General features: G+C 45.5%; 2 protein-coding genes across 2 annotated transcripts in view; one reads left to right on the top strand and one right to left on the bottom strand.

Moving 5' to 3' along the window:
- Positions 1-3,924, top strand: part of T265_07922 (hypothetical protein) — a gene marked incomplete at both ends in the record, with an annotated part of 86,244 nt that extends 82,320 nt beyond the window's left edge. The window contains 3 exons of the mRNA XM_009173582.1: positions 1,620-2,189; positions 2,836-3,038; positions 3,810-3,924. Of these exons, the coding sequence (XP_009171846.1) occupies positions 1,620-2,189; positions 2,836-3,038; positions 3,810-3,924 (888 nt within the window). The remainder of the gene's footprint in view (positions 1-1,619; positions 2,190-2,835; positions 3,039-3,809) is intronic.
- A 3,530-nt stretch (positions 3,925-7,454) lies between these two features.
- Positions 7,455-8,168, bottom strand: T265_14430 (hypothetical protein; the record flags this gene model as incomplete). Its single annotated transcript, XM_009173592.1, has 1 exon — positions 7,455-8,168. A coding segment is annotated over one exon (714 nt), but the record flags the coding sequence as incomplete, so codon positions are not given.
- Between the last annotated feature and the right edge of the window lie 4,533 nt (positions 8,169-12,701).

Below are 12,701 nucleotides of genomic sequence, written 5' to 3'. Positions count from 1 at the left end.
GGCGAGTACATATTTCAGAGCTGGTAAATTTAGAAACCAGTATACTACAGCCACTTGTCATCTCTAATGTTGTCCATCCAACCATATAACAGTTCTTTTTTCAATGGCCGATGGGCCCAGACAAAGCACGAAAGTTACAGTGATCTCTCAGTGGGAACCATCCCTAGGGCTTGGCCAAAGTGTCCCTATCTCGAGAGGAGTCCCAAGAAATGGGATCGAACAAATCCTAAATTGCACATGAAAAACCAAGGGTCCTTCGGTAAAATGATTTAACTTGGAACAAATCGATAGTCCAAAGTATTCTTCTTCATGATGTATAACGTTAAACACACGTTCAACGGAATACCACGGCTGTAGCGTCTGTACCGTGTCATACCCTTTTAGTCACCAAGGTGAATGGTTTTCACCTCGAACTCGTGAACCTTGGTGGACTCCGAATCGGGGAAAACAGACGTGGAGCGCCAGGAATATGGTATTTTCCACCCTTGGATTATCAGAATAATCGAATGGTATCTGTCACGGAGATGGCACCCATTTGATTGGCAGTCCCAAAGTCGGGTTGCTGAATGGTGCTGCTACATCGTTGATCAGTTTTCGCTTAGAACGATCTTTCATGGGACGGAACCCAATCACATGTAATCATTCAACTCTGAGTGGGATTCGAGTGTTCCTTTGCATGTACAACTGTAAGGGGTGGAATTTGATTTCTCCTCAAAACGTAGTGTGAAGACAAAGAAGCCACATACACTTTTTGATCATTGATCAATACGAAGACCTTGTTGTTGAGCAGCGAAATATACTGGTATCAAGGCTGTGCTAGCCAAATTATGAAAGTATCTAAGGGCACTGTACGATGTCTGACGCACATGGTTTACGCAGATACCTTCAATCGAAAAGTCACGTGACTTCATTAAATTCTGACGACAGCTTTGCATTTGTTGATACATTTTTCACGCAGCTCGACAACCTGAGGAACTGCAATATGTATCAATCATCCAACGATTACTTAAGAACCTGAAAACGTAATATCAAGCGATCTGACTTACCAAAACGGTGAAGTGTTCCCAGCATTCACTAAAAAATAGCAGGGACAACCCCCGTCGAGACAGCACTCTACTATCACGGGTACATTAAATTCAATTACTGAGCTCAGGAATGCACATCAGATGCAATCGCCAAAAACTTGACGTTCCAACATCTTGCCTCACATAATCTGAACAGAAATAAACTTTCATATTTTATATTCGGTATGTCATAATGGGGAATTTTGAGAGCATAGATTTATCACATCCTCTCCAGGGCTTTATCCACTGGGATGGAGTCCCCTATCCATGGAGAACAACTCTAATTGAGCATTACTTCACCGGTAGATGTTCCCTTATAATCACTCCTAGTGAAGAGCTTAACCTATCCTTGGATTTCTCCGATAGGAATACAAATTATATTGTTAAAGTAGATTACTCGGCCGGCATGGTTGATGTATGACCAGATAAGCCTTCCAAGGGAGGATAAATTTACGCTGTTCACTGGACTGTGTATTCTTCAAAAAGAGACGTTTTTCGGCAACCAAACAGTAGGACGACAGCTGGTTCATCAGCCATTGTGGCCTGTCTTTTCAGTCATGCATCCGTCGACGACAGCAGAGACCCACGAGATCAAATGCGACCGAAGCCCTGGAATTCCTCACACACACACTGAACAGCAGTAGCCGCGACACTCACAGTGACTGTACGACAATCTGCTTGGACTCCGTGGGGGATTCGTCTATCGAGTACGCACAGATGCAGGTGGATTGGATCCGTAACCTGTATGTGAACAGCCAAATCACCGCGTTTCCCTCGTGTGTGCAAGATTTCATCAGTAACAACTACGCCTATCTGAGCGAACCAGGATCACACCACGCAGATGACGCAAGGACGCAAGAGGAGGATCGAGCGTACTGTCAACTCAAGTTTGTGTCCTGCGTCCCAAGGTGTGAGAACCCGGTCAGGCTACTCACCACTTTCCGGGACGGAAATCAGGCAGTAGATCAATGCAAAACGGGCATTCCAAGAGATCCTATTCAATATAGCCATCACTCGCATTCCTTTGCTCGTCCATTAACTGAAACAAATACACCTGTCGGACCTGGAGCGTATTCTGTAAACGAAGTCGAAAGCATTTCAATGCAACAGTCTCACAACGCTTCGGTAAGTTATGTAGGCTTAAAATTGACCAATGAAATTGTTGCACGCAGGCATTGTAGACGAATATCATCGGATCTGGTCAGTATTGTGCTCAATTTCACTTACCATTCACGTGGTGCTTGATATGAACTCCTTCACAACTAGGATACGTTTTGACCTTGGTAATTCAAAAAGACTATCTGAAGTCATTTGTGATGAAAACGGGAGCCGTGAACTTATCCTTGTAAAGTATAATTCAGTGGAATGATAGGGGCGAAATGGCTCGAATGGTGCAAATCTACTGATCGGAAGGTCCGTGGTTCGAACCCAACATCTGCCTCTAGACTTCCCCTGTCTAGGTTTGAAGAACCCAGCAGTAGCCCAACCTTCGGATGGAATGGCAACTAGGCACTGAAAGTGTGTTACAGATGAACGATTATTGGGAGAAATGTTTCTCTTTTTACATAGGTTTTGATACATCCTCGTTCTAACTTATGTCTTAATCACGACAACGTCAAATAGTATTCGACCAGATGATAGGAGCTGTTGTAAAAGGCAGAGCAGTTCAGATCCCATTAACTCTGCTCTAATACCTAGTTGCACTTGTTTAGTGTTTTAAATGACAAATTTCGTGTCATACACCCAAATTTCACCTGCCTTCGTGCCTTAGGACAAAGAAGCGAATCTAACGACGTTCGTCTCACAAAGCGTGACAAAAAATAACTTCGACTACGCTCAAGCAAATGAGACCATCGACGTAACTGCAAGCGAGACCGTCGGCTGCACAGTATCTGACCAAACGGTTCCGCAGATCTGGGTGGAGGAATATCTTGAACCACGACAAACCCCCTTCGTTACCAGTACGGAAACAAGGTGAGACGAATTTTATGGGATACGATACTTTTTCCAGTTCGCTTCCGTGAAATGTCATTCAGTCCCTGGAGCTAACACAACTCTAATCAGGGAGAAGCAATTCACTATCTGAGCAGGTGTTTTATTTCACTCAAGTCTCGAGGCAGCTGTCGCTGAACAGATGATTTGAAAAACACATTATTCCCAAAAATTCGGTTGCTTTCAGATGATTCCAGCAGCTTCTTCGAGCAGGCAATAGGATTCCTGGACTCGAATGAGATAGCCGCTCCAGATATTCCATGACTGAGACACATGTGCAATGTCGTAGACTTGTATGCAAGGACACCGGATCATGGGTTTCGCGAACTTAACTCTATGAAGTATCCCAGCCACCATGCATGGCGTTCGTCTGGCCAGTGTGCATGAGAGCACCAGTCGAGATCCTTTGCTTTTGCAGTAATGTGTTCCAAGCTAGCGCATAGCTAGATCGCATCCGAAGGTGCACATGAACGACAAGCTAGTAAAAAGTATGATTGCTCAGCAACCAACCCAGTCATTCTGGGAGTGCACTACAAGCCCGAGCAAATAGCCACGAGACAAACGTCGCTGAATTTTGAAGTTAAATGAAGCGACTGCCGCATATAGGTTGGAGAGAGGAAAGGTTGTACGAGCTTCATAGTTGGTTAGGATTATCTAAGAGCGCTAAACCAGTTCGTACGGCCAACTTGTACTGCTTTCTGTTCTTGAAGTTGCATTCTCTATGTGATTAAACAGACGATACTTGGTTTCCAGATGGCTACGACATTTTGGCAACGTGAATATTAGCAGTTTCTTCTATCTTCTCTTACCAGCAGATGAACGCATTTTGGAACGCATACAACCTCCTATCCAGATGGATTCAAGATAATTTCTTCGCTTGCTGCCGAACGATCCTGACCCTAACACTGACATCATTATGCACACAAGAAAGACAACATTTGCACACTTACACAAACTATATTTCCATGTTTGTCCGTCCGCTCTTCTCAATTTACCATCCAAGTGTAGGAAAACGAAAGATTGCACACACGCATAGTCACATGCACTTTCCATGTACAAATCAAATCGATGGCATTTCAAAATTTTTCATACGCGTATTACAACTGTTTACTTCATAAACAAACTTTTTCAAGCAAACGAAAGTCACAGATCGTGGCGACACAATCATGCTCGAGGCATCTGTAGCGAGTAGGGAATGTCGCACACCGGTCCGGGAGACACTTCATATTGAGTTTGGTGACAAATTGTAGTAGTAAAAACAACAAATAAGTTTGGAACATAAGTTTGGAACTTTCTGGTACAAAAGCCTGCAGTTCAAAGCAGCATTAAACCGTTTTTCAAAGGCAAACAAGCATTTTTAGAAATTTGCCGCAGAGCAACTCAGGTTGCAGAAAAATATGAACGCAAAGTAAGCTGACGAGGACATATTTGTGCAGGCTCATTCGGGAGTTTTTATGAACAGCAGTATTACGCCCAAGTAGTCTTGAGTGTATGACTGGGAACAGAAGAGTAGCGATCATGTACAAATGTTTTTTATCCGTTTTACGTCGTTCCTGTCAGCTAAGAGCTTGTCCGCAGGCTGATGCGGGTGTAGGATTGATTAGGTGAGCAATAGCCTTCAGTCTGTCACGGTGTGTGGGTTAGTGGATGCAAGACTAAGACAGTGGCAATCCGGGGTGTAGGATGATTAGGTGAGCAATAGCCTTCAGTCTGTCACGGTGTGTGGGTTAGTGGATGCAAGACTAAGACAGTGGCAATCCGTTACCGAGAGCATGCGTTCAAATGACGAGTCAGTAAGGTAGGTAAGGTGATATGACGAGAATATGGTGTGTAGTGGATCCGAACGTACAGCCCAAACTAGGTGCCTTATCCAAAGCTCACAATTAGAACACAGTGCGGGAAAAATAGGGCTTACAGATTTCCAAATTTGATGATGAGGAGTATGGTCCACACTACTAGCGGTTCGGTGAGCTCCCGTCAGTCTGAAAAGTTAATCTATTTCGAAAGCGCTCTCGTACAGTGTTCGCTTGTCAAACAAACCATCCTTCAAAATAAGTATTCCACATTCGACAGCCTTTGTCGAAAACGTATAAGATAGTCTAATCCTCAAGTTTTCGATAAAATTTAAAGAGCTGAGAAAAATACACAGTAAACCACCTGAGATGGTCCGATGACGTTTGAACTGGCTACTAGTGATAGATAATGTCAGTGTAGTCACATATCAACTCAAACAGCAGACTACCCGCAACCGCTTAAGAGGCGAAGTGTTATTTAGCTCCATTGCACTAGTGGATAGAATTCACTTGAACAGGCGGTATATTGACCGCGCCCATGAAGGACCACCACAGGTGTAACTCCTAATACACTACTCATAAGGTTGCTGAAAACTATTCGACAGCTCACGACCGGTTTCTCCCTTCTTGAGGCTCATCAGGTGGGCACAGTCCCTGAGTTTCCGTCAACCTCATGTTCGACTCCAACCCAAAATGGACTGATTCCGACAAATACACTCATTTGTATATCACTTTGGCCTTGACGCATCTGGAGCCCAGCTGAATCTCCCGTCTATGGTTTTCTTAAGCAACTGACTGTGCTACACCAAGCAGCTCCATGATTCAGTTGGTACGATATTCAACATGGTGCAGTAAACTTTCATGAGGGAAATTGATCACAAAGTCAAAACCAAATCGATATACCCATGGTTGTGTTTGTCGAGATGTAACTGTTCTCTCTGGCGATGGATCCGCATCCTAAAGTCTCTGACTTCTCCTTAAAAGGGTAACCGCTCGAAAGGGGGAAACTCCTGAAAAGTTACAAGGGGATCGTGCCAGAGTGTGGATCTAAGGGAGTCTCTGGTGTGATTCCAGTTGGCGATTGTAAGGTGTGAACTTCCTAACCAACCTTTAATAACTCTTGCTCGATTACAGAGCCCAGGGACGATAAAGATAGCCTATATAAGGGGGTGCTTGTTATGTCCAGATACTGCAAGAGAGGACCAGGGCATTACTGTTTAATTGCACTATTCGCAAAATTACGCTATTATTTGCCCATACGGTAGGTGGAAAATGTTCCTCTTCCAGAATAGACCGTCCCCCCATCTAAGAAGTGTCGGACTGTCCCCCCTTATTGGCATTTGTTCGCGGAGGGAAGATACTGCACATTACATATACAGATTACACACACAATACATACAATATACAATCAATCAATCAATTTATCATCGATAAACCGTGTGCCATCGGCACATTGGTTTCAGCTGCTACAGTTTCGATCACCGGAAAACGGGAAAGTGGAATATACAACCAAACATTGGAGGCTAAGGCATGTTCAACTTCTTCGGGTAGTTTCCAAGGCTTCACTATAGTTCTATCGAGAATGTTTTCGCTGTAGGGACCATTCAAACCGTTATGGACTACTCATCTTGTTTAGGTGACTTTGAAACAGCTGCGCTTCATCGATTTTGATATCATGCACCCTCCACTCAACCGGGGCCTCGTAAGAGAAGAACATGATCATCACTATCGTATATTAATTCAATTTCTGACAGTCTGGCATCAGAGTCACGCTCGAGATGGCTAGAAATGAGCGGACACACATAGGAGAACGTCGGTTTTGTTTTCCTGAACTTTCAACGTTTGTGAAGAAAGCGTAAACATTCGTTTTGGGTTTGGTCTAGCGATGAACGACATTGCATTCGATCAACAACCAGTGCAGCCTGGTGGAATCCACATTAGGAACGTCCCTCTTTGAAGGTTGAATGATTACTTAGCACTTCGTTTCAACATTCGTTTAGACTGCTTCGTTTCGAAAACGATTAGTCTGAGGGAGGCGTATAATTATTTTACACTTATCCGTACTTACTATTATTAGTATCATTAAAGTATGGCATCTGGTAGTCTCAAACGAAAATTCCTAGTTTGCCGGAAATTCCGCTGAAAAGCTAGAGGCCGTTGTGCAGGCTGATTTGAGGAAAATTCCTAGCCGGAAATTCCGCTGAAAAGCTAGAGGCCGTTGTGCAGGCTGATTTGAGGAGATGTACCCCGTTGTGCCGAAAAGAAACAAACAGAACAGATTCACAGGCATGTTTTCAACCAATAAACAGTACTGAACAGAGAAAGATCAGGAGGAAAAACGCATGTTGATGCCCTGGTCTGAAAGACAGTAAAGAACGCTTACAAAATGAATCCGGTATATGGGGATGTGTTGCGCGGCTAGCCAGAATTGATCATGCATTGAGAGGTGGGGATAAAACAAACAAAACGGATCACTGTTCATTTCAATTGTCGGGTATCTACATACCCAGGCGAACGGATGGAGTAAACACAGTACTTTATCACAGGCACCAAAGGATGGTGTGAACAACGGTCAACATTATACTAGAAGTGTTAGTGAAGATCAGGCTTCCAAGGTTGTCTTACCGACCGAGGAACTGGTTCCGCCAGCGCTAGCACCGGTAGCAGGCTTCTTCGTGAGATTTGACCAAAAGTCGGTGAACATTTGCCGAGCCACCTTGGCCTGTAGACTAGATAATACGTTTTGATTCATATCCGCCAGGGAACAGCGGCAGAAGGCGTACAGATTGACCCCCGACATACAAAGCGCAATACCACAGACTAATGCCCAACGAAGATGCAGCGTAAAGATCGAAGCCAATAGGAATACAACCCAAACCACCGGAGTTACAACGAGGCCGATCCAAAATAAACGAGCAGCATTTGCCTGAGCAGCACGGGCTGCCACCTCCCGTCGGGTCAGCGTTACTCCTTCAGCGGGTTCGGGTGCTGCCGGGCGTGAATCAAAGCGCCAACGTGTATGGCCCTCCTCATCGGTATAGCTGGACCAACGTAAACCGACCAGGATACGGCCAGAAATATTTTTGACAAACCAGAAATCCAAAGATAAACTTATCAGGACCAGGACGAATGGGACCACAAAGGAAGAAGTGAACCAAGTGCAGAAGAAATAGATGAGGATAGCCATCGTGCGGAACAGAAAGTGGCCGGCTAACGCGAGTCTACGGCTGGATGGTGGGAATTGGCCACCATCGTGCGAGTCACCCGTGTCGAGGTCATCTGTGAGTGCGAGAACAACCTCATCTCCAGTGTTCATCATTCCGACTGGAAAAGGAAAGTGTAAATAGGGCGAATTAGACAAGATATCAAAAAGCACTGCATCAGTTCAGATGACGGAAAGAAAGGACACAAACAAAAGTCGTGAAACCTCCGTCATCTAACGTAAACATACTTAGGTGAGTGTGAACTGGTAGTCGAAAGTGTGAAGATAATCTGGAATACCGTCAGTTTCCACAAAAGATTTTTAATTGACCCAATGAAGACTCAAAGTAATTTTGTGTGAGCTCCCGACCAGTTAATTTTCAGCTCCCCAGCACACAAATCTTGCACAAAACTGCAGTGGTTCCAGCTGCTACAGTTTCATTTATCGAGGATGAACAGGAGAGAATGTTAGTCACGTGGTAGAGGCGTTGATCCAATCTGTGCAAGGACGTCGAGTGGTTCTCTTTGTCTAGTATGACAGGCAATCAGTTACGCAGTGAAAACGACAGCTTTGATGCTCAGCGCCATTGGCTGTGTGACAACCATATCTATCAGGGTCCATGACCATTGATTTTCCTTGTCCCGCAGGCCCCATCCATGATGTAATAATGGTATTTTCTCAGCCTAGTCTCCGGCTTGAATGTTTGAAACTTCTGAAGTGGTCGTTGGCTGTTAGTGGAATGGTACTTGATCTTGGAGTCTTAATCCGGGAGAAAAGTGGCCCATCGCTGAAGGCAGTTGCCGGTATATACCGGGATCCCATCCCCGTCGTCAATAGAAGTAACGGTATTTTCCTCCGCTTGGTTCTGTCTCAACCTCCCGAGTTAGCGTCCCCGTAAAACCACAGGTGTGAAACCACCAATAAAACCCACATCCAGACCAAAGACATATGTACAACGCGTCGTGCATAAAGTGCATGCTGCAACAATATTCTGGAAATTCTGACACCTGGATGCGCCATTGACAACCGGAGAATAATGGATCATGATTGGTTGTTGGGCCCAGACTTTCAAAGGATCAGAGCTCGCCTTGATGCCGGACCGGTAGGCGGCCCGAACCTTTAGCCAATCGCGTGCAGCATACGCTTCTCGGCAGTAGCAGCGCTCAATTGTGACCAGTAAAGAGGTATCAGTGTGTTATTCCGAGTGACATTTGGAGTCCTCCCAGTCCTGCAGTAACACTGTCCAAATTTGTTAAGGCTTACTGAAGGTAGTGAAACTTTTCTGTCGGTTCTTGACTTCCTGCTCCGCCCCCACTATGGTATATCGAAAGGAACGTAGCAATTTATGGAGATAAATTAAGACTATTACAGTCGTATTTATCATAGAATACTCCAGAGGGCCACGCTAGAATATTTGTGAGGGACAGAAGTGTCCAGCTGCAAATGTCCGACTGACTGACAATCTGATCAACCAAGGGATGCCTTTGTCTAGTTCGTGGCTCGTGTGTGACAGCCGTCCAATCGACTTGATGTTCGGTTATTAAGAGCGGCTGGGGAGAGATAGCTCAGTGGTTAAGGCACCAGCTTACGGACCGGAAGGTCCGCGGTTCGAACCCGACCTCTTCCTCTTCACTTCCTCTGTCTAGACTTGAGCAGTATCCCAGTCTTCGTGCTTCATTCTGGTGACATGGCAGTTAGGCATCAAAAGAGTGCTACGGCTGAACGATTTGATTTGGATTTTGAAGAGTGGTTGGCCTCCGGACATCTCCAGAAGATGTTCAATCTAACGCTGCTTTGAACTCCATTACGACGACACACGCAGATGCTGTCGCATGTCGATCCGTACCTAGGGCAGCGACCATGCTGATCTGCGATCGGAGGTATGTAACGGTTGTCCGGTGTTACATGGGACGTGGTTCCCTTACCAGGCCAGTCTGTTGTCCGAAGTTGGTTCCCTTGATGTCACCGTGCCTATGATCTGTTGTGCGCCTCGTGCTTAAAGTAATATTCGACCTGGCGTCCACAGTAGACAGTAGTCCTCATATTATCAAATCAGTATCTGGCATCTGATTGACGATTGCGGTGCACCTTCTGCCACTCCATCTCTCTTGATTTTCCGGATAGCAGTGGAACGATTCGCATGGACCTGAAACCACAGATTAAAGGGTTCGGACCACGTATACAAGGTTGCAGGCTGCTGGCAACATTCTCTAAAATGGACTGAAGTGAGTGTTACCGGTGCCGGGCACCAGTGGCTGATTAGCTGCTGTCGCGTATGCTCCTACTGGCCTCCCTTTTGGCTGTAACTGTGAGGACCACAAAATCGACATCGTGTAGTGTTGTCGTGAAAGTATTGAAGCCATCTGCAGTTGTCCCAACATTGAGGAGTTGATCCGACAGTTGAAGCTCATTAATCCAATCCAGAGCCAAGACCAAGGCCTGCATAGTTCATGAGGTTGCAAGCACCACTGAGTTGAAACCCTTGAACTTTAAGCAGCTTCCGGTAAGTTTGGGGCTTCCACCAGACAAATTATGAACGGTGCATTTTGCGCCTCAAACTGGTGGTCTTCCAATCACCTTCCAGGTCCGTTTTGAAATCGGAGTGAGGTCACAACTTGTATCAAGCTGTAGGGTAACCGGTGTACCATTTATACATGCTGTGACGAGTTTGCGCGGTCGGGTGATTTCATCCTGAGTGTAACGCTCATGGCTTCTGTCTGCGTCCTTTTGTGTTTGATTCTTGCACGAGCTCATGAAGTTGTCTCTGCAGCATCCTCCTTTGTGATCTTTTGGACTGCACTTACTGCACCTGTGGTTCCGGTAGAGATAGTGGCGTGAATAGTGCCATTCGTCACAAAACCAACAGGATGTGGGCGGTTTTCCGGTGTTCGTTTGGAATTTGATTGCCTTTTGGAGTTACTCTGCATGCTATTTCATGCTGATGGAATCGGAATGTGAAATCAATTGCGGTATTAGCCTTGAGATTGGTAAGATGCTGGCATTCGGTGGTATGTTTCTGAAGCGCCATTTCTGTACCCTGTGGAATTCAATTCAGTAGCCGGATCCGAACATCCGCATCATGTAGCGATTGAAGACCAGCGACGAGGATGAGACACTTGAATTGATCCTCGGCCATGGTGCTGAGCTGAAGATGCTTGCATTCTTCGTTGACCACACCGGAATACGTAATGTAATCTTCAGTACCCCTTTTGGTAATCTTGAGACACTGATAACGAATATCGAACAAGCAATTTTGCCCATCGAATATTTGGGCCAAGATCTTGACGGTATCTGCGAAGCGAGGTCAAGATGGAGTTTGGGGAGAATGAAATTGGTGAACCGATCGTGTTCAGCTGTGCCGCAGCAACGATCGAACTTTACATGCATCATCAAACTGAGTAAAGTCGGCTTGAAAGATGTCATCATATTTCATGAACCACCTTTCGAAAGTTCGTCCAGATTCCGCGTGCACATTGAATTCGGTGATCGAGATGGGAGACGCACAAGGAAGACCGAGGCCCCAATGCTTTCGTCACATTCACCGACAAACTGTGCATCAGGGACTCAACAAGCTTCATTTGAGCTTCTTCGAACCACTTTTGTTGCTGTTGTAAAATAACTTGAAGTTGTTATGCCAAAATTGACATCGAGGGTTCGGGTTGTCGCCAGTTGTTGTGGTTTACTGACGGTAGCACAACTTCTGTGTCGGTCCTTGACTTCCTACTCAGCCCAATATGATATACCAAAAGGAACGATAGCCTGAGACAAGATTCATTACAGCCGTACGTATAGGGTTATCAAAGAATACTCCACAGAATTACGCCATAGTATTTGTGAGAGCAAGAGAGGCATCGATCGGCAGACGCTCGATCCAGATTGACTGACATTCTGATCAATCAAGGAATACCTTCGTTTAGTCCGTAGCCCGTGTGTGACAGTCGTCCAATCGACCTGATGTTAGGCTATTAAGAGCAGCTTGCCTCCGGACAACTTTACAGGTGCGAATGGGGGCGAGATGGCCCAAGTGGTTAGAGCGCGAATCTACTGACCGCAAGGTCTATGGTTCGAACCCGACCTCTGCTTCTCAACTTCCCCTGTCTAGGCTTGGGCAACCTAGCAGCATCCCAGCCCTTGTGCTTCCTTCGGGTAGCATGGCAGCTAGGCACTGGAAGAGTGTTACAGCTGAGAGATTTTTACAGGTGCGAACTGTGCAGTAGAATTACTACGATTATTTTGAATAGTGGAAGTGGTCTGAATCGATAACAGCAACATCGTCATTGTGTTCAATACCCGTGAGTGAACACACCGAGAGTACTCCGATCCCCAAGGGGCCGATTACGATATTAAGTGAAAAAGGTGGCAAAGGACTCCCCTGCCTGAGACCACTGGATGTTGTGAAATCAGAGAATACGTGTTCGTCCACGGGTGGATGCATGCGAGGTTTTATAACAGACGAATCTAGAAGGTATACCCTTCATTGTGATACTGTCCCAGTTTCAACGCAGTCAATCATCATTTCATCATTGGATACGTGTTCACGGGTGGATGCATGCGAGGTTTTATAACAGACGAATCTAGAAGGTATACCCTTCATTGTGATACTGTCCCAGTTTCAACCAACGCAATCATCATTTCATCATTGGCAGCTGT

The sequence above is a fragment of the Opisthorchis viverrini genome (assembly GCF_000715545.1).
Source record: "Opisthorchis viverrini unplaced genomic scaffold opera_v5_198, whole genome shotgun sequence".
Lineage (NCBI taxonomy): Eukaryota > Metazoa > Platyhelminthes > Trematoda > Opisthorchiida > Opisthorchiidae > Opisthorchis > Opisthorchis viverrini.
Note: the sequence above shows the minus strand (reverse complement) of the source record. Positions and strands in the feature narration are given on the sequence as shown.